We start from the raw sequence: 20,187 nt of genomic DNA on the forward strand, positions 1-20,187 counted from the left end.
AATATAATTGTAAGAGATCTGTCGAAATGGGCATGATTTGTAAGTTGATTGCATACACAGTGTCAAAGACGCTTGTATTGGCGAGGAACGCTTTCAGTACGATGATGCTCCATGGTGATCTTGGTGTGACTGGTTGAGAACGACCTTCTCAAAGCTTCGAAGATTTGAATAGACCGAGGTGGCGATTGGCGAGATTTTGGTCGTCTGTATGTATTTGTTTGTGCTCGGCTCTTAGGCAGGAAATGCAATGGCGCTATTTTCCCAGGATCCAGAGACTCCAGCTCGTAATAGACCATTTTCAAAAGTCGGAGTCAGCTTGCGGCAAGTCTTAAAAGCTCCAACATTGCCGCTCTAATGGCGGTGACAGAAGATTATGCTCGGCTAAATCCAGCACCCTCGATTTCCTGAATCGAAGGTCACGTGAGAAGACCAACATTTTTTTTCCCTTTTGTGCTGTCTGCTTTCAAAGTCGTTCGTTTTTTTTTTTTTCTTTTTTTGGTGTGGAGAAGTTGTGTAGTACTGCCGCTAGAGCGTCGGGTTTGGCTTTGTACAGAATGGGTAGACTCGCTTCGTAAAGGGCCTATAGGAGGTATTCATTGGACGCCATATTTGAAGGCGATGTTTAGAGCGCATGCTCAGAACGAGCTCACAATAATAGCCTGCTAAGACCAGCAACCTTGATGGTGCTAGATGCACGCTCCAAAAGGACTGCGGAAGCTCGCCGTCAGCACGCGCTCAGCAGCACCGCGCTAGGATGTGGCCGCCAGTGAATACTCCCTATAGACCTATGCAAGCATCAAAGAGAATGCAGGGATTGGTGTTCCACGCGCAGCACGTGCTGGCCTCAGCAGTAGTAACCTTTCTAGAGGAAATACCTAAAACAAATGGCATCTTGCACGCGCGTTCCTCAACGCTTTATTTTGGTTATTTACTTCGAATCCTTTATACGGGCAAGGCGCGCGCGTGAGGTCTATTGCGGCCTGCCAGAAAGAGCGCGTGTATAACATAAAACAACAATGAACGCGCCCTAATGCACTTTTATAGAAAGGTAGTTCGGAGCACGTAAGGCGAAAGCTCGCCCTGCAGAAACCAAAGATCCTGGGTTCAATCCCCACTCCTGTCCGTTTCGATCTGGACGAGCATCGTACCGGCGTTCGGTCGTGTATCACTACTGCATGGTTCACGTTAACTAAAGAACCCCCGGGCTAGCGGTTGTACCGCACTGTCTAAATTGCTCATCTACAGCGAGACACTAGACGCCTATTGCTGCTGACCAACTTCACTAGAACCACTCAGTTGGGAAGCTGCCATAGAGTCTGCTCTGAAAAAGTGGCGCCGATCATTATCCCAGTACCGAGCTAACGGCGATCGCTGCGCTGCCATTTCTCCCGCAGCGGCCATTCCGTGAACTGCACGGCTGCGCTTACTGGTTCCGCGGAGTCACAGAGGGGCCGGTGGCGCCATCTCGCAGAGCCATCTTGCAGTATCCATATAAAGCAATTGTCATATTTCAACTCCTCGCTAAAGGGTGGCGCTGTTATCGTATTTAGTTTGGTCTCGGTGGACGCCAGCGGCCCAGGTTTCAAGGGCGAGTTTCTCAACTGAGTGGTTTAGTAACGTTGGTGCTGGCTAACGTTCGGCTACGTAACACAAATAACTGCTCTCGGTGACGTCGAATTCGTTTAAAGGGAATTAAACGGTCGTTTCGGAAAGCGATCCAGATCGTATTGTTTAATGATTTCCGCGCTAAAATTGGAGTGAAAATTGACGTCACATGACGTGGTCATGGCGCAACATCACAGTTTCAAGTCGTGGTTTCACGTGTTACCATGATTTCGCCGTATGTTAATTTGACCGCTAAATTTAGCGGGGCAAGTGCACGAACGAACTGATGGACGGACCGATAAAAGTCATGGATAAAAGACAGCGTTAAAAAAGCATGACACAGAAAAAACGAAATCACAGAAAGATTTTGTTTATAAGGTTTCACCAGCTGCAATATGCATCGTTAGATGCACAGGAATGTTTGCGTGAGACATAGTCTGAAGAAACATCTGCACTCAAGTTTGTTCTCCTTCTCTATCAGGTCCTGTTTCAATTCGCAAAATTAGCCCGTTGAAAAGTTACACACGATATTTACTGAATTTAGCTGTGTAAAGTTGCAACTTTTTCACTGGGGAGTGCTGTAGTGGTAGCCCTGATTTGGTTTCGGCAGTAAAATGTATATCCCACCACCGTTCGTCGGAGAGGGGTAGACTCTACGTGTCACGGCGCTTTTTCATTGGTGAAAACCAAAAACACTCCGCCAGCAGCCGAACTGTTTTACTTTGGTTCTGGAGGTGATAACGAGTTTTGGTTAGTAGCCCGACTGAGCACTTTCCAGCTTTATAGCAGTTTGGATGACGACGGTCCTCCGATACTGAGAGAAAAGCATAGGAAATCGGCGATGGCTTGTTCGCGCTGTTTCGTGTGGTGTTCTTGTACGCTGGTAAGTCAACCTAAGTCAACCTAGCTTTTTTTCTTTTTTTCAAGAGCAAATTCTTTTCAGAAGAATTTTCTACTTACAGAACTTCGTTCGTTCGTCCCTTTGTGTATTTACCCGCTAAGTTTAGCGTGAAAACTGATGTCCCGTGACGTCATAGTATCATATGACACCGTGACCAACGTCAAATGACCACGTCGGGTATCGTCAAGTCACGTGACGTGAATTTCCCCTCGAGAAAATAATAAACGATACGTGATAAAGCTTCTCATTGAAACCACACCTCTAAATTTTCCTTAACGTTTATTATTCAAAAAGTAATTACGAACCTAATTATGCCGATCGGTATCACTTTTTCACGTATAGTTTTGTGACATGAACCAATAAGGCGTGAGTCAACCATCTTGTCTATGCTACGCATACCTTCTTTCATGAGCGAGTTTACCCGCGTTTCGAAAAAAACACCCCGTATATTTATTTATTTATTTATTTATTTGAAAATACTGCAGGCCTTTCTCAGACCCTGGCAGGTTACAGGCAACAATACACAATAGTACCATATACAACGCTAAAAAGAAAAGTAATACATAAATACATAACGACGGAGAACATAGTACATTGAAAATTCCATCAAGCAATGACACAAAAATTAAGGACTTACAGTTTTCATAGAAATACATGCTTCATCGGATTACATTCAACGAATGCTGATACAAAAAAGATGAATTTTTAGGATACCCTCCATGTTAAAATCAATGACATTTTGGCTATAAGATGTCCTAAAAGTGCTTAGTCAAGCCATTTACGAACGACTGCCGCAAATTTTGATTAATTCCTCCGGCAACAAATTCCAATCTTTAATGCTATGGAAAAGGAACGAATACTTGAAAGTGCCATTATGGCTGATGTACGGTTTGATCATTTTAATATGGTTAGTTCGATTAGAGTGACTATGTGGTTTCTTCAAATAATTATCTGCTCTCTTTTAAGGTGCCCATGATAAAGTTGATGCAGGAACTTTAACGCGCAATGATCCGTCTAACACCAAGACTTTGCATTTTCGATTGTTGAAGCAAATCGGGCCCCCATGCTCTCCGCGCGCCTATATTTTGAAAAAAAATAAAAAATCTTAAACCCCAGTTTTGAATTTTTTCTAGACCGTACGAGAGATATAGTTGGTGAGGGTCCCAAATGATGCTTGCGTATTCTAACGTAGGCCGAATTCATGTCTTATAGGCGGTTAATTTGCATTCTAGTGTTGTATTTTTTAACTGTCTCCTCAGAAAGCCCTATTTTCGGCGAGCAATATTGCACACATAATTAACTTGCGCGTCCCATTTTAAGTCCCGTGTTATTTGAACTCCTAGGTATTTAACTTGGTCTGTTTTAATTAGGCGGGTGGAACAAATCTCATACTTAAATTCAAGAATTTCTTTCTTGTGGGTTATTGTCATTGCTACCGATTTCTGGTAATTAATATTCAGTCCCCATTCCAGACACCATTTTGATAAAGCATGTAATGACGAATTCAAATTTTCTTGATCGTTCTGCTCAGTTACATTAGAGTATAAAACGCAGTCGTCCGCGAAAAGTCTGACCTTTGTTGATGGGTGAACAATATTGCCTATGTCATTCACGTAGATGAGAAACAACAAGGGCCCGAGCACTGAGCCCTGTGGCACACCAGAATACACACTGAGAGAGGATGAACACTTTCCACCAATTTCCACAAACTGCTCGCGCGCACTCAGATAGGGACTTACGCCGCGCGTGCAGGTGGCCAAGCTGGCAGCGCGCCCGTGGACGAATGCGGTTATCGTGCTTGGCTCTCACGCAAACAGCCGAGGTTTCATGCCTAGTACCAGAGGCACCCTTTTGTTAGTTTTCTAAATGTCGCGTTCTGGTTAATTCGAGAACCTTGTTGCTTGTGCGAGGTCAGAATGTTCTACGCCGATTGTTCCAGAAGCCCACGCGTGTACAAAAAGGGTCTCCGCATGACGACCCGGAGTCAGTCTCGCCCCAGCGCTCGATCCTGCTGTTTCACCGACATCGATGCCTGCGACGCTAACCTAATATTTTGTCTTGGGCATAGAGAGAGAGAAAATCACTTTAATTAGAGCACAGATTAAGTACCCAAGATATCCTCCGCCTGAAGTACCAGGGCGAGCTGATCTTCCAGTTGCGGCGACGCCAACCATGCACTCCAGGAGGGTGGTGGGGGGTTAGGAAGAAATGAGGTGGTGTAGGCGACCGGGCAATGAAGGAGACAATGTTCTTGATTGGCATAGGGAGCTGGGCAGTTGGGACAGGAAGGGTCTGATCGATAGCGGAAGAGGTAAAGGCGAGCAGGTGTGACGAGGGTGTTTGTCTGGATTTTACGGAGAATGTGGGTCTGCGCGACACTAAGCTGTGGATGTGGTCGAGGTAGAAGTTCATGAGATATACGGATCTGTTTGTAATGTAACTTGAGTGTTTTTTTGTACTCTGCTGCCTCGTCATTGGTCGGGGGGCTTAGCCAGGGGATTGCAGGTGCCCGGCTGTGAAATTCGCGGGCGAGCTGATGTACCAGCTCATTACCTGCTATCCCTGCATGACCAGGGACCCATCGAATCGTGACCGAGGATGAGGAGAGAGAGTGTAGGGCCATTTCAAGGTCCTCTCGAAGATCGGCAGGAATTTGTCTCTGTTGCAAGGAGCGCATAGCAGCCATAGAATCAGAGTAGACAGTGTAAGCGGACGTGCGCGGCAATTGGGAGAATGATATGATGGCATGGATAATGGGGACAAGTTCTAACGTGGTGATTGACGGGGGGTCGCTGTATGGACCGCACGTGTGAAGAATAGGTAAGGAATGTTTAGGTATGTAGATTGCGTACGCAGCCGTGCCGGTGTCCAAGATGGAAGCGTCGGTATAGGCTACCGTCTGTGTCTGAAATGGTGGATTATGATGCAAGGCCTGAGCATCTCTGCGACCGTCGTCCAGGCCCGGAGCCATGCGGCGGGGCAGAAGAGCGAAACGCAGATTAAAGGGCAATGGCGAAGCGGGTAGGTGCAAGTAAAAATCAATTGGTGAGAGTCCAGCTTGTTCTAGGATCCAGCGCCCTTGATGTGACCCCGAGAGGCGGGCTAGCTGTCGGTCACGATGGAGGTGTAGGAGTGAGGAGAGGGGAAGGAATAGGCCGGTCTCGTAGAGTCTTTGCGTTGAGGTATGGATTGGAAGGTTAAGGGAGGCCTTGTACAGAGTGCTTAATGCAGAGCTGAGTTTATTAAGTTGCTGTCGTGTGAGCGTGAAATATGGAACCGAATAAAGAATTTTACTAAGAGCCAATGCATGAACCAATTGACTCGCTTGTTTTTCATTGAGGCCCGCACGTCTTTGCACGACTCTGCGGACAAGATGTGTTACCGAGTGGCACGTGTTTATCGCCGGAGTGATGTTAGCCTGATTTGATCGATCGTGGAGATGGATGCCGAGGACCTTGCATAAGGATACTCGCGGGATGGTCTGATGGTCTAAATAGAGAGAAATGAGATGGTTTACAGAGCGCTGATACTGGGTTTGAGACAGCAGGAGTAATTCCGATTTTTCTGGGGCCGGTTTCAGCCCTGCTTGGGTTAGGAACGCAGTTATGGTGTCTAGACCTTTCTGTAGAGTAGATTCAACTTCCCCTGGTGATCCGTGAGTGCACCAGAGGGTGAGGTCATCAGCATAAAATATGTGGGAAAGGTGGGGTATCTGCTGCAGGCAGCGAGCTAGCTGGGCCATACCCAGATTGAAAAGAGTAGGGGAGAGGACAGCCCCTTGAGGTGTACCTCGTGTGAGTGAGAGTGGTTGGGACAACTCGCCCCCTATACGAAAGCATGCAGTGCGGTCCTTAAGGAAGTTTTGGATGTAGGTATACAAATTTTGTCCGCATTCTGTTTCTCGAACTGAAGCGAGTATGTGATCATGACTTATGTTGTCAAATGCTTTGCGAACGTCTACTGTGACGAGCGCATGCACCTGACAGGAAGATGGGGAGAGGAATGTGTGCTGGAGTAAAAGGAATAGGTCTTGAGTGGAAACATGGGAACGAAAGCCGATTTGGGTGTGTGGCAGGAATGCAGTGGCTTCAAGATGTTCTTGAAAACGATCGAGGACCATCCGCTCCATCGTCTTGCCCACGCAAGAGGTTAAGGAAATGGGACGGAGGTTATTAAGTGATGGGGGTTTTCCAGGTTTGGGGATCATGATAATAGTAGAAGATTTCCATTCCTTTGGGTATGTACCCTCCGACCAATGTTCATTTATGTAGGTCAGGAGCTGTTTTTTATTCGCTTCTGGAAGGTTACGGAGGAGGCAGTACGTGATGGTATCTTCTCCTGGGGCTGATTTTCGTGAGTTTTTTGCTAGGGCCAAGTCTAAGTCTGCTAGTGTGAAAGGGCTGTCTAAAGTCGGGTTTTCAGGGCCCGAGTAGGAGGGGTAGTTTGAGGTCAATGCTGGAGGGATGTATAGGTTCTGTAAGGCTTGGATAAGGTCTGTGCTACCTTGTAAAGCTAAGTGTTTGTCTAGCGTGGGAGCGGGAGGTGGCTGAGGCCCTAGAAGTGAACGGAGGAGATGCCATGCGGTCTTTTGGTGGAGGGTACCGTTTATCTGATCACATACTCTGTTCCAGTTCGAGATGTCGAGAGTGCTGCAGTGTGTAGCAATGTCTGCATCTAGGTGTTGTAAACGTTCTCGGAGTTGTTGATTGTGGGGTTGCTGGCTAATGCATCTTAAGATACGCTTACGACGTCTCCAGAGGCGCACTAGATGCGGGTCTGGCCGTATCGCCGGGGCTGTGGTGTTTTCTATTTTTGTGGCTTGTGTTCGGGCTTGTTTGATGGCGCATATCCAGGTCTCGTAAGAGCCTGATTGCTGCCCGGGTGAAACAAGGATGCTGCGAAATTTATCCCAGTTTGTATTTTTGACTGATATTTTCCGTGAGCGGCTAGAGATGCTGAGTGATATTGAGAGAATGAAGTGGTCACTTAGAAGTCTCTCTTGAGTATGAACCCGGACACTCGAGTTTCTGCCGTGGTATAGTGTGAGATCTGGGGTGGTACAGTGTTGCTGGCGTGTGCCTTGTCGGGTTGGCATGTCGGGAGTATTTAAGACAGTGAACTGGCGCTGTGAAATGTACGATTGCAGAAGTCGCCCTGGGCGAAGTGTGGATAGGTAACCCCAGCTGACATTTGGGGCATTAAAATCACCGCCCAGGAGTACCTCGTAATTAGGTGTCAACTCTGCAGCAAAGTCGAAAAGTGATTTGAATAGGCGGTGCTCTGTGGGGGGATTATATAGGTTGAGGAGGCATATAGGTCTGTGTTTAGGGAAGGGATAGTAAGCACATGCCACTACATTTTGTCTGAGAGATGTAGGGATGATCAGTGGTTCATACTGGATATCCCGTCTTATGAATGTGGAAACTAAAGGGGCCTCGTTTGGATGGCCATGCAAAGCTCGGTATCCTGGTATGTTAACTGCATAGCGTGTCTCCTGGAGTAGTAGAATATGGGGAAGAGAATCTAGGGTAAGGAGCCATTGATGAAGGGGAGTGCGGTTTGTTTTGATGTTCCGGCAGTTCCACTGGATGACTTGGAACTGGGAATTTTCTACCATTATGAGGTCGTGACTGAGGAGGGGGCAGAAGGCTGTGCCCTTTGAAGGGAACAGGGGTGTTCAGTGGATTCAGGAGAAAGGGGTCTTTTAAGAGATTGGGATGTTGCTTCCATGGGTATGGGTGATGCAGAGAGCATACTGACAGCTTTTTCGAGGGATGCTACCGCCTTTGTTAGTTCTTCAATGCGGGATACGAGAGGGTTTACTGTGCCTAATATGTTGGACACCAGTGTTTCGATGTTGGCTATACGTTCTGTGAGTTGGGCGATTTGTTCTTCACATGGGGTTAGTCGTTCTTTTAACATTATGAGTTCATGCTCCATGTGTCGTTGGTAGTTAGGAGAATCATAGACGGGGGGAGTAAGCGAAGTGAGTGCAGGTGAACGCTTACAGGGAGAGGGAGTAAGTGATGGAGCAGGAGCACCTATCGATGGCGGCGATGGTGCTGGTTCTGTGAGGTTTGCTCGTGTGGTCTTCGGTTCTTGGGAGACTATGTCAGACTTTGGTTGAGATGTTGTTAGGTCGGCAGGGTGCAGAAGTGACCGTTGTTGTGGTAAGTCTTCAGTCTGGGATAACAGTGAACGTGGAGTCGTTGAGAAGCCCGCAGAGGCGTGCCCCCAGGTGGCCGTTGCAGGTAACATTCCCTTACGGGTTTGCGATTCTGTCGGTTTTTGCGCGTTGCGGAGTGATGCTTTCAGTTGCGCTTGTGCCTCCAGATGGTACTTATTTAAGGATGGTGGTTGATATGAGTTTGAGGAACTCAGCTCCGTCTTGTGTTGAGCCGCCGATTGCTTTTTGTTCGCAGTCTGCACGGGGTAAGCTGGGGGCTTTTGCATATTACGTGGAAGGGTTTTTCGGAGATGCACACGATGTTCGTATGCCGCCTTCATGCTGGCTTGATCTTTTTGGCGCTGGACCGGGCAAGTCGAGTCGAAGGAAGAGTGTTCACCCCCCCAGTGGTAGCACCGAGGGGAGCAAGCGTGAGAGGCTTGTTGGTGAGGTATTTGCGCGGCGCATGTGGGGCATCTCCAAAATGTTGGGCTCTCTGGGCAATTAAAGGTCCGGTGGCCGTACATACGGCACTTCTCACATCTCAGGGCACGTGGGCGGTGTGGGTGACACCGGTAGGTTGCCCGGCGAAAGAGGATGGTGCGGGGGACGTTGGCTCCTTCGAACGTGATAAGGACTGACTCAGTGTCCCCCATCATGCGTGCGGTGATAATGGTGGTTTGAAAGCTTTCAAGAGAGTGCATGAGGTCATTGGTTGTGAGTCCCGCTTCTACACCGTCGATGACCCCTTTGCAGGAATTTATCGGGGCGGCTAGGTAGGGGCTGATTTCATGGAGCTGGTTCCTGACACGAATGCGTTTAGTTTGGCTGAGGCGACGTGCTGAACTTTCAAAGGCGGTTTTAAGGAGTATGACTCTTTGTTGGAGGCGGACGTCGATATTTACCTCTTCACTAGCGTGAGGTGGCAGGGAGGCTGCGGCCAGGAAGAAAGGGAGGAGATCGTACCGTTTGATGTCTTGGAGTTGCAGGCTATGCGGAATTGGCACCACCACCGTATGGAGCTCATTTACCTGGCGCGGCAGGGTGCGTTGGTTCCTGGACTTGCGGGGCGTGATCCACCCCTCGTTCGGGTCTTCTGCCTGGTGAAATTCGTCGGAGTAGTGCATCGACTCGGTGTCGAAGGTAGCTTCAGCAGCCGACGTGCCTACACATGTCGAGGCCGTCGGTTCCAGTTCGGTGGCATCCATTGCTGGGCGGGTTTCTGAAGTCAGGCGTCAGGCGCTGACGACGCAAGGCTTAACGGGGCTACCGAAGCCTTGGAACTGTAGATCGCTGGTAATCCGAAAAATTAAAACATACAACCGATGATATGATGTGAAACGGGAGCTGGAAGCCTCAAAACCACGGTCTGCACGAATATTTCAATAGGTGAAACTCGAAAGCCAGGTGTCGGGGCTAAATATTCGGAACACGAAATGAGAGCAAGACGCCAGGCTGTCGTCGTCTTCTTTTTTCTCTTGGGCATAAGTTCGACCCCTTAAACGTTTAGTTTCTCCAGTTATTCGCCGACCGTCATTTGTCATTCGTAAGAAAATTCAAAATAAAAAAAAAATAAAAAAACGAGGAAAAACAAACAACGATTGCTCTTTGGACTTTTTTTCTGGTTTTATCGGCAAATAAAAAACTCCTATACACATAACTCCTACCACTCAATTCGGGATAAAAATATTTAAAGGGGCACATCGATTGATCAGGTGGCACGTCAGAGATCTCGAGCTCAAGAGCTTTGCAGCGATCCAATCAGATTAATCGGGGACTTAAATGGACACCGGGACGCGCTCTAATATAGACTACGACTTCGGTGCAGACGGACTTATCCTAAGCGCTTTAAGCCCGAATCTCCGTCGTAGACAGCCCTCGTTTTCTCGAGTACATTCTGGACAAGATTTTTTTTTTTTCATCTTTCGTTGTTTTCCACAGTACGTAAATTGCGCCGATATTCGTTGCAAGCTCCTTAAAAAAAAACCAAAAAAGAAAACTAAAAAAAAAAAAAACACAACTTTTTTGGAGAAGTTTTCTGGATAGATGGATAAAGAAATGAATGAATATGAGCGGCTGTACCTTTCGTAAGGGGCGGCAGCTTGCGCCACCTGGCCAAGGAACCAAAAAGGAAAGACCCTTTTTGTTTTTGTTATTTAAGCCGATTTTCTTCACTTCTGTCACAATCGGCAGGTTGTGCCTATGATTGCAAGGGGGATTTCGCAAAATATCCGGGGAATAAGGCAAAAAGGGGGAAAAAAAAGACCGCATCTCCACGTCGTGAATAATTTTGATTGGGGCGAAGCTCTGGTGGGTGCTGATGATACTGATTTTGTTCATAGGTAGTGCTGATGGTGCTGACTTTTTTTTATTGCTCATAGGTAGTGCTGAGTTCCGGGTTGCGTTGGTATGAAATGTGTGGTATGGAACGTTGTTATATGCGCATTTGAGCATTTGACCGCAGCGCCCTCTCGTCTATACAGGCTGAGCCAATGCATGCAAAGTTTAACGCGCTTATAACGCGTTTAACCGCAGCGCCTTCTCCTGTATAGACGTTGAGCGGCTACATGCAACGTTTCATCGTTGACATCCCCAGCTCTTGAGTTACTACCACATCTCAGAGCCCCCCTACTCGTCCCGCAGTCGTGGCCGAGTGGTTAAGGAGATGGACTAGAAATCCGTTGGGGTCCCCCCGCACAGGTTCGAATCCCGTCGATTGCGCAAATATTTTTTCTTTTTTTAAGAAGACAGATGGGGTGGCGATCGATGTGAGCATGGACGCCGGACGGACAAGGCTAGACCCTAAGGAGCTTCGCCCCTAAAACATGAAGGCAGTCAATCGAATTCACTCGTCCTTGCGAGACAGACGATTCAGTTTCTTAAACTTCCCGAAGAAAATCTAGCCTCGCCGATTTTTTGTGAGAGCTGTGTCTTATCTTTTTTTTACAGCGGAGCTGTTAAGGACTAGTTTCCCCAGTTTCGTGTCCGTGGACAAATAAATCCCGACACAACGCTCTCGACAGCTACTGCCATCTATAAGCGACCGCGGAAACCAGACAACCGGCTAGCCGGTTGTCTGGTTGCCACCGTCACCCATAGATGGCGGCGCATAGTACAGCCCCGCAGCTCTTCCTCCTTCACCAAAATGAAAAACTGAAAGTTTTCTTTTTACGTTACTTTTGATATTTTTCGCGTTTTTTGTGTTTTATTCGTTGTCATACTTTGCATTGCTAACTTTTCTACACTAATCTCCCCTTTTTTTCCTCTCAAAGGAAAATCAAAAATGCTAAGCACAGCCACCAGAACAAAGTCTTCTATTCCGCTAATGAACTCGGTCTCCGGATCCGCTCGCCCGAACACACACACTGTGAACCGAACACACACAGTTGTGACTCAGAAAGAACACCGCAAACAGCAAAAACCTCAATAAATGCGCAATTTCTGGGAAGCGCATCGCCTACGCGCGCACAAGAACGCATTGGTTTGGATCGCGCTCTTATAGTTAGGAAATGCGGCTTGGGGCAAGCCTGGGGCGGCATGGCCTATACGCGCGCTTGCCCGAAGTCTGCGATCTCCTTCCATGCGTTCTCCCGTTTTGGCCAACGTTTTTATTGTAGTTAGGTTTAAAGCATTTACTCTAGTTTTCGTCGTCCAACTCAACGGGCGTAGCCCGAAACAACCCTTTCCCATTTTAACCCATCCCGTTTTGACCCTTTCCCTAAACGACCTTCCCGTTTGAACCTCTCCCGTTTTGACACTTTCCCGAAACGACCTTCCCGTTTGAACCCGTCTCGTTTTGACCCATTCCCGTTTCAACCCGTTTCCGAAACGCCCTTCTTATTTGAACCCGTAGTTGAAACACCATTTACGTTTGAGTCCGTCCCGTTTGCACCCATTGGTATAAAGCCCCGCACATCTCAATCTTTCCGCGAAAAGTCTCCATCGATCTAACCCTGGTTTGCGCAAATTTTCTGCTAAAGAATATGTCCCTAAATTATGTTAATGAAATTTTTTGAATTTTACTTCGAAACGGTATTAGAAGGCACCAAATTGCACCGCTTAAGTTAGTGGCCTGGATTAGCCCTTTCAAAGACACTAATAATAATATTGATGACAGTCTTTTGGTTCTTTGATACAAACAGCGAAAACCAACAAACGCTTGTTCGCGCTAACAGTGTTGCGCTCTGTATAATAATGAAGTCTTAGAGTAATGTAGGTGAGCACTTTGGCTAAGCAAAAATTAGCGTTACCTTAGGTTTTATATCGCGATGCTATTTTTAGGTTACACAAAGCGCTTGCGTACATTATTCTGAAACTTCCCTATAGTGAACGGGATATTTTGAAGAGTGATAAATCAGACAGATTGACAGGCATTTGACTGCGACTTCATTTTCTTACGAGTTCAAACACAGAACCCTCGCATGCACAGGCAAAAATCCTAAACCCCAAAAGGCTATCGCCTTGGTCGAGGAAGTCGAGCAGGCAAATCGCGCCATCAGAAGGGCAATACTTAAATTTTGATAGTTTGTGGCTGTCCCCTGGCCCACATGGCACCACCATTTTCAAGCTGCTGCAGAGATATCATTGTCAAAGCCTCATCCCGTTCGTTCAGATCGATGAAGCTGTAAATGTTCGGGTGAGCCCTCCCTGACACAGCGTTTGTCTTACGGTGCCATGTCTCCAAGGTCGTTTCGGGATGTGGAGAAGTGAGGTGAGCAAGGAGGGCAGACATTGGACACTTCAACCTAATCAACTGTTAACGAACTATACAAACGAACCGTCCCAATCGATAACGAACGATGGCCCAAGCGGGAAGGTTCTTTCGGGGAAGGGCGAAATGGGAAAGGATGAAACGAGAAGGTTGTTTTGAGCCGGGTCGAAACGGGAAGGTACAAACGAGAAGGTTGAATTGGGGAATGGGTCCGAAACGGGAACCACCCCAAATAACTACTTTATATTTCAACATGGCAACCATCACACGAAAACCGTATATAGACCGTTTTTTCATGGCGGCCTCCATGTTGAATTCTGACGAAGCTGAGTTGGGAAAAAATAGGAGATATTTTATCTTGCGGTTGTAAAGAGTCCGAGATAAAGGGGTTCCTGTCAATAGTTTTATATCGCTTAATTTGCCAAACATATTATTGTAGTAAGGCTTAAACCATTTACTCTAGTTTTCGTCGCCCACGCCAACTAAGTTATATTTCAACATGGCAAACGTCACACGAAAACGGCCTATAGTTACTGAAAATTTAAGAAACGCAAGGTGCGTTTTTTTTAATGATTCTTGTTTTGGGATTTGTTCTTGTGCGTCGTCGAGATGTTTCGGTGGCGCCCTCTCATCTCTCCCGTCCGTGACGTCACGAACAGGATTTGCCTCGCCCTAACGTCACGAGTTACAATCCTGGATACTTTATCATCGGTGGCGAAACAAGTCTGATGATGTGTGTAAAAAGCACGGTGGAACTCGGAGTCCTGGCGTTCTTAACCCAGCACCATCAAAGTTGACCGTCTCACATTACTATACGAAGAGCAAGTCGTCTGCTTCCCGCGCAAGAGCTGCGGTGACGTCAGAAAGACGCCGCGCTCTGATTGGCTCGGACTGAAAGATAGTGGGGAGACTTCAAAGCAAGCTGCCTTGAAGTCTGCCCACTATCCTTCATTCAGAACCAATCACAGCTCGGTGTTTTTTTTGTTTTTTTTTGACGTCACCAGAACCCTTGCAAAAGAAACAGACGAAATTTCGTTCAGAACCAATCACAGCAGACGAACTTGCACTCACAATTATTTCAATAGTACGTCATGGCGGACGGTTGGCCAATCGTAAACCACAGCGACGGGTTCGGTCGCGCGTCGTCAATAGAAGGAAGTAGAATCAAGGAAGTGTAACCACTCTCTACAATCGATTCGCGCTTACTTGGCCACGGAGAGGTTCTGCGCATGCGTGACCGTCTGAACATGGCGACCATTGGAACTTTCCGCACGCACGCCGACGTCTGCGATGTGTCGTTCGCGATGAAACCATCCGACTTCGATCTCGCCTGCTAAATCACGCGGAGTTTCTTTTTTTTTTTTGCTATCAAGTCTATCGTCAAGCGTATTCTAAAACAGACGCAATAAAAACGTACGACACGAATAGGGAAATCAATGAGGGGCCTTCAATTTACCACGAGATGACTCGGGAAATCTTTCATCGAACCAAATGACGTTTCCGCGCCACAGATGTTCAAAATCCCCGCGTGCCGGGTGAAAACCACACGGACACACACGCACACAAAAAGAGGTTCGAAAGTGGAGAATTTGACGACGAAAGTGCAGTCTGCGTTATCGGAATGAAGTTTGGCCCACTCGTGCCCGGCGCACTTCGCCGCATTTCCTTCTCGCGCGTTCCCTACGTTCTTCCTGCTCGGGGATTCGCTCTGATGCTTCCTGGTACCAATTCTTCTCTTCGAAATCACCTTAGGATGGATCGCAATGGAAGTTACGCAACCATCCCGGCCAATTCGGCGCTGCGAACACGTCACGTGATCACGGACCCCGCTCGTCTCTGCGCCCCTTGCGAGGGTCACGTGACACTCGAGACTGTTTTGGATTGGCTCCGACGGTCCGTAGCAGAGAGCCCTGATGTACGAGACGTGTCAACTCGAGCCAAGTAGAGGATTGTCTATTTCATGGCGGACGCTTCTTGCGCGGCTTGTGTGCGCGCACGTGTATGGTCGACCGACGAGGCTGGCAGCTCTTTTTGACTCCTCCTCGCGGCTAGTAGTGCAATGGCAGCTTATAAACCACGTGACCCCAAAGCTGGAGACACTCTTCAATCTAGGCGCTCTAGTCGGTCGCGTCTGCAGTGCTCCATCATAAAATTACTATAATTTTTTTTTTGTTTTTTTTTTTTCGGCAGATTGAGACGCATCGGAGTCGAGGTCACAAGTGTCATCTACTAACTTTTTTCTTTTCTTTTTTTTAAGTGGGGGGGTAAGGTTGAGGGGGATGGGGCTGGCGTCGTGCAATTGACAGGTTGAATGATTTCAAGTTTCTCGCACCAGGAGATGCCTGACGGCTCCCGGGGTCTGTGAGAATGCGAGTGCCATTCAATTGAAATGGGGAATTCAGAACGTCGAGAGGAGCGGTGAAGCCGTGCGTAACAGCGTCGCCTGAATGCATCTTTCGACCTCAAGGCTTCCGATATGCAGCTTCTTGTCCTGCGGACTCGTTTTTCGAGTAAGGTTTCCATCCAACCGCAAAAAAAATAAAGCGAAATAAAGACGTATTTTTAATCACTCAATGAAGTATTCGTAGGCTAATGTTTAAGGAACATAAAAGTGTAATTCGAACTTTTAGTGGTTGTAACGCCTATTGTAGGTAAACCAAAGTATACTGACGTAGCTTTAAAAAAAAAAAGCTGACTAGGTTCTTCAAAAAAAAAAAAAAGTTAGAGGTAAACTTTTTAAAGTATTGTTGTCCCGTGAAGCTGAATATCACGTTCGTTTTCTCCAAAATGGTAACTAAACTTGAGAAAACACGAAAAAGCTCCGACCAGTCGTTACGTCATAAAAGGATCTTTGCGCCGCCAAGCGCGCGTTGCTCGTGTGGGCAGCGCGTGCAATTCCGAGCCTGCCAAGTATAGACGCTTTGCAGCAGCTGTGCATGGACGCCGCCATAACTGACCTTCAGTTTTTGTTTCCTCTTATATCGTTTATTTCACTTCATCATTACTATAGCAGGCCAGGTTATTGTCATATTAGATTCAACTGTGTCCTTTTCTAAAGCATCGGCCTATGTAGAGGATCGTCAACTACCGTTTCAGTTGCTCGGCATCTCGGTAAGACAAGAGAAGGTCAGCAATGGCGGCTGTAATTTGGCGCGTGTGTAAAGCGTCTATATTGCCCCGCGTTACTAGAAGGAACGAGTGGGACGAGCTACAGGCTCCGCTCTTGCTTTCAGTTGCACCTCAAAATGTGGAGAGCGATCAGGTGGACCCAAGCCACTTCGATCGCAGCGCCACCTTCGTAGAGTGTGCTAGAAAAGACCGAGCGAGACGACCGAAGCGTTTCTTCGGCGCCGCCGCTTGTGGAACGATCTTGGCGTTGGAACGCCAACGCGTTTTTTATAAAAAACGACTAATCCGAACCGCTTCGCTCGTAGTGACCGAGAGGGCGCTACGAGCGAAGTGGCCATGGATTAGCCGTTGTTTTCCACATGCGGAGGTACCTAAATAGCACTCCGGTCGCCCCACTCGTTCCTTCTATACTCTGTTTCACCTTATGTTGTACCTCAGGAAAGGCTACAAGCGCGAGCTCCTTGCTCTAGGGCACATCTCGGCGGCCCAAGCTCTCGTGCACCAATGGCAGCTGCCAACGCTATGAGCTCGCGCTTCTAGCCTTCGCTGCGGTACAACATAAGGTGAAACGGAGTATAGTACACTCTATCCGCGTTGAAATCAGTTGTGACGTCTTTTTCTGACCTTTTCGCAAATAGATAGAGTGCACGTGCATAGGTTCGAGAAGTGCTGAAGTTTGGGTGCGAGAGCGGAGATTCCGAAAACACCTTTTATGACGTAACGCTCCGGGAAGGAGGGGGTTTAGCGGCGCTTTGAATAGGAATTTCAGCAGCTTCCGTGCACCAAGTTGAAAAATAATTTTGATATTTGTGATCCTGGTGGCCGAATGAAGATGATTTGAGTGTTTTTACTCAAATACTGAACCGCTTCAGTTTTCCTTTAATCTTTACTTATGCATTGTTGATCCTATCAATGAAAAAAAAGAGAAGTTTAACCACTCGAACACGTAACACAAGTTGCCAGATATCTACAAATTACTCAAGGAGACCGAATGTTGAGTATTGTTGTCGAACGTATACTTTGAGCGCAGTATAAAGTGCATAATCGCCATAGGAATTAAGTAAATTGTGCCTATCAGGCACAAAACCTCTGCTACCTAATTACGCAATTCTCTGCCTCCGGACAAAAGATGAGTGCCTCCTGGACAGGATACGGGAAGGCAATTAACTGTTATACGATGAAAACATGTCATGTGTATGTTACCATAAAAGTCTTATTACCAAAACACAACCGAGAAAATTACGTTTCTTTTGCAGTAAACACCGTAGCTACCAACAGGGTTTGGTTGCTCGGAAGAATGTTCACGTTTGCTTCTGTCACGCCCGTGCTACTTCATACCCGAAAGACTCGGAAACTGGCGTAATGTCAAAAATGAATTTGAGATACTGAGTACAAGATACGCAGCAATGTAATGAAAACACAGTATCATATACTCTTAATCAAAAGTATTTGCAAGATACCAAGCTACTTAAAAAAGTATTTGAAATACAGTACCTGCAGATTACTTACACATTACTTGTGCCTATCTCAAATACTTTATTCTAGGTACTGTATTTCAAATACTTTTCTAAGTATCTTGGTATCTTGCAAATACTTTAGATTAAGAGTATATGATACTGTGTTTTCATTACATTGCTGCGTATCTTGTACTCAGTATCTCAAATTCATTTTTGACATTACGCCATTTTCCGAGTCTTTCGGGTATGAAGTGGCACGGGCGTGACAGGAGCAAACGTGAACATTCTTTCGAGCAACCAAACCCTGTTGGTAGCTACGGTCTTTAGGTTGAGCTCGTAAACACATCGCTTTGTGCCGATTGTGACACATATTTCATCCGAAAGTTCGTACAATAAAGGTTTCCCCCTCGCCTTCTTATATGCGCCTTTTGTTTCCTAGAGTTTCTCCCAAAAGATCCTCTATCAAAAGGGGTGGTTTTACGAAAGTCAAGATTACCACACTAAGGCGCAACGCAGAACAGGAAACGACCCACGACCACAATGCAGACTTCAGTGTCAAGAAACTAAAAAAATGGACGAAAAATAAGAGGTAAGCTCGAAAAGAAGACACTTTTTGTTTGCTTGTTGTATGTTTGACCCCGCTACGGCAAAACGTCGAGGTGTTTTTTTTTCTTTCTTTTTTTTTATTCTTGCGAACTCTGTAAGTGAGCATTGATGAGCAGAGAACAGGAGAGTAAGCCAACTATGAGCAGGATGACCTCTCAAAATGCCAACAAAGCGTCCCCCAAAGTTGAGTGCCTTCCTGAGCGCAACCTACTTGAAAAAGGAGCGACCACTGCCGTGGCCATTATGTGGGCTCTCTTTGTTACCCCTTCGCTCATTTTGTATCCCAAGTTCGTAGAAAGTGAACTCCTCATATATGAAATAGGAATTGTAGTTAAACGATGCGTCTTAAAGGGGGCCGCAGGACGTGATATTCAGCGATGTCACTGCAACTGAAGCGACATCTTCTTTTTTTCTTCCCAGAAATGTAACATGTGTCAGTGATGTCCTTCTTCTTATAGTTGGACTGCATAGAATAGCCCTAAGACTTTTTTCCCCGTTTTGTGGTGTTGCGTGCTAATAAACCTTTCTGGTATACCAGATTTGCTTAACTGTATAATTGTGTCTGTCACTGACGTCGATACAAATTACGCCATGCGGAAGTATCTTCAAAAGTAACTGTATTACATTTCTAAGTACTTTTAGTTTACTCAAGATAATTTACAGTGGAAGTAACTTAAGTAGAATTTTCAATAATTTATAAAGCAGATACTCAGTAGCTTAAGCATTTTTATCGAGTATTTTATCCAACACTGCTAGCAATCTCCTCTCCCCCAGTCCATAGAGGTGGCTAAACTTCTCCTCGACTACCTCACTCCTCCTCGCCTACCCCCCTGGTCACATGACGTCCCCGTTAACGAACCATCGTCGAGCACCTCACTCCTCCTCTCCCACCCTTCAACCAATCAATGCCGAGCCTCGCGGTCACGCTTTTGTCTAGGCTTCACGAAACGCCAAACACCCAGCCAAAGAACGTTTTACGTTAGTAACCAAAGCCCGTGAACAAACTCGACTATACTTCGTTTCACCCTACGATGGACTCAAGGCCAAAGCTACGGACCGCCAGATGCAATCACGATACACATAGAAAATTGTGCGGTATTTCGCTTCTATGATTGTATCGGTGCCCGCGTCTCGGACCACTGATGAGGGGACGGCTGGACAGTGGTTTGAATCGGAGAGCACTGAGTGACTCAACAATTTTACATCTCAAATAAAGCCACGACATATAGGCTCTTTGTGGCGTCGAAGCTCTTTAGAAATGATGCGGCGCTTTTGGATTCGAACATTATTCATCCACCCCTAATCAATGTTAAGCGTGTCATAGTATAGCGTGGAACGTGATTGGATCTGGCGGCCCGTGGCGTTGGCCTTTAGTCCATCGTAGGATGAGACAAAGTATACCTCCACGTAACGCCATCACACTCGGGTGGCGCAAGTGAACTCATCAATTGGGCCCGAACCCGACGCCAAGCGTTCTTCGACGAATTGATTTGACACGACGCCCAGCCGAACGTCGAAGGGGCCCTCGCGTCCAATCAGTGTCTGCGCTCCATATCTCTTAGATGACGTCAAAATGCCGGCACTTGAGTCCCGATTATTTTAGATAAGGTTG

At 46.8% G+C, this 20,187-nt stretch overlaps 1 protein-coding gene across 1 annotated transcript; it reads right to left on the reverse strand.

Moving 5' to 3' along the window:
- Window positions 1-4,607: 4,607 nt before the first annotated feature.
- Window positions 4,608-7,082, reverse strand: LOC115317898. Its single transcript, XM_040218928.3, has one exon. It carries the CDS (start codon window positions 6,711-6,713, stop codon window positions 4,608-4,610), a length of 2,106 nt encoding a protein of 701 aa, XP_040074862.1. The 5' UTR covers window positions 6,714-7,082.
- Between the last annotated feature and the right edge of the window lie 13,105 nt (window positions 7,083-20,187).

Source organism: Ixodes scapularis, unplaced genomic scaffold (assembly GCF_016920785.2).
Source record: "Ixodes scapularis isolate PalLabHiFi unplaced genomic scaffold, ASM1692078v2 PGA_scaffold11__112_contigs__length_91849675, whole genome shotgun sequence".
NCBI lineage: Eukaryota > Metazoa > Arthropoda > Arachnida > Ixodida > Ixodidae > Ixodes > Ixodes scapularis.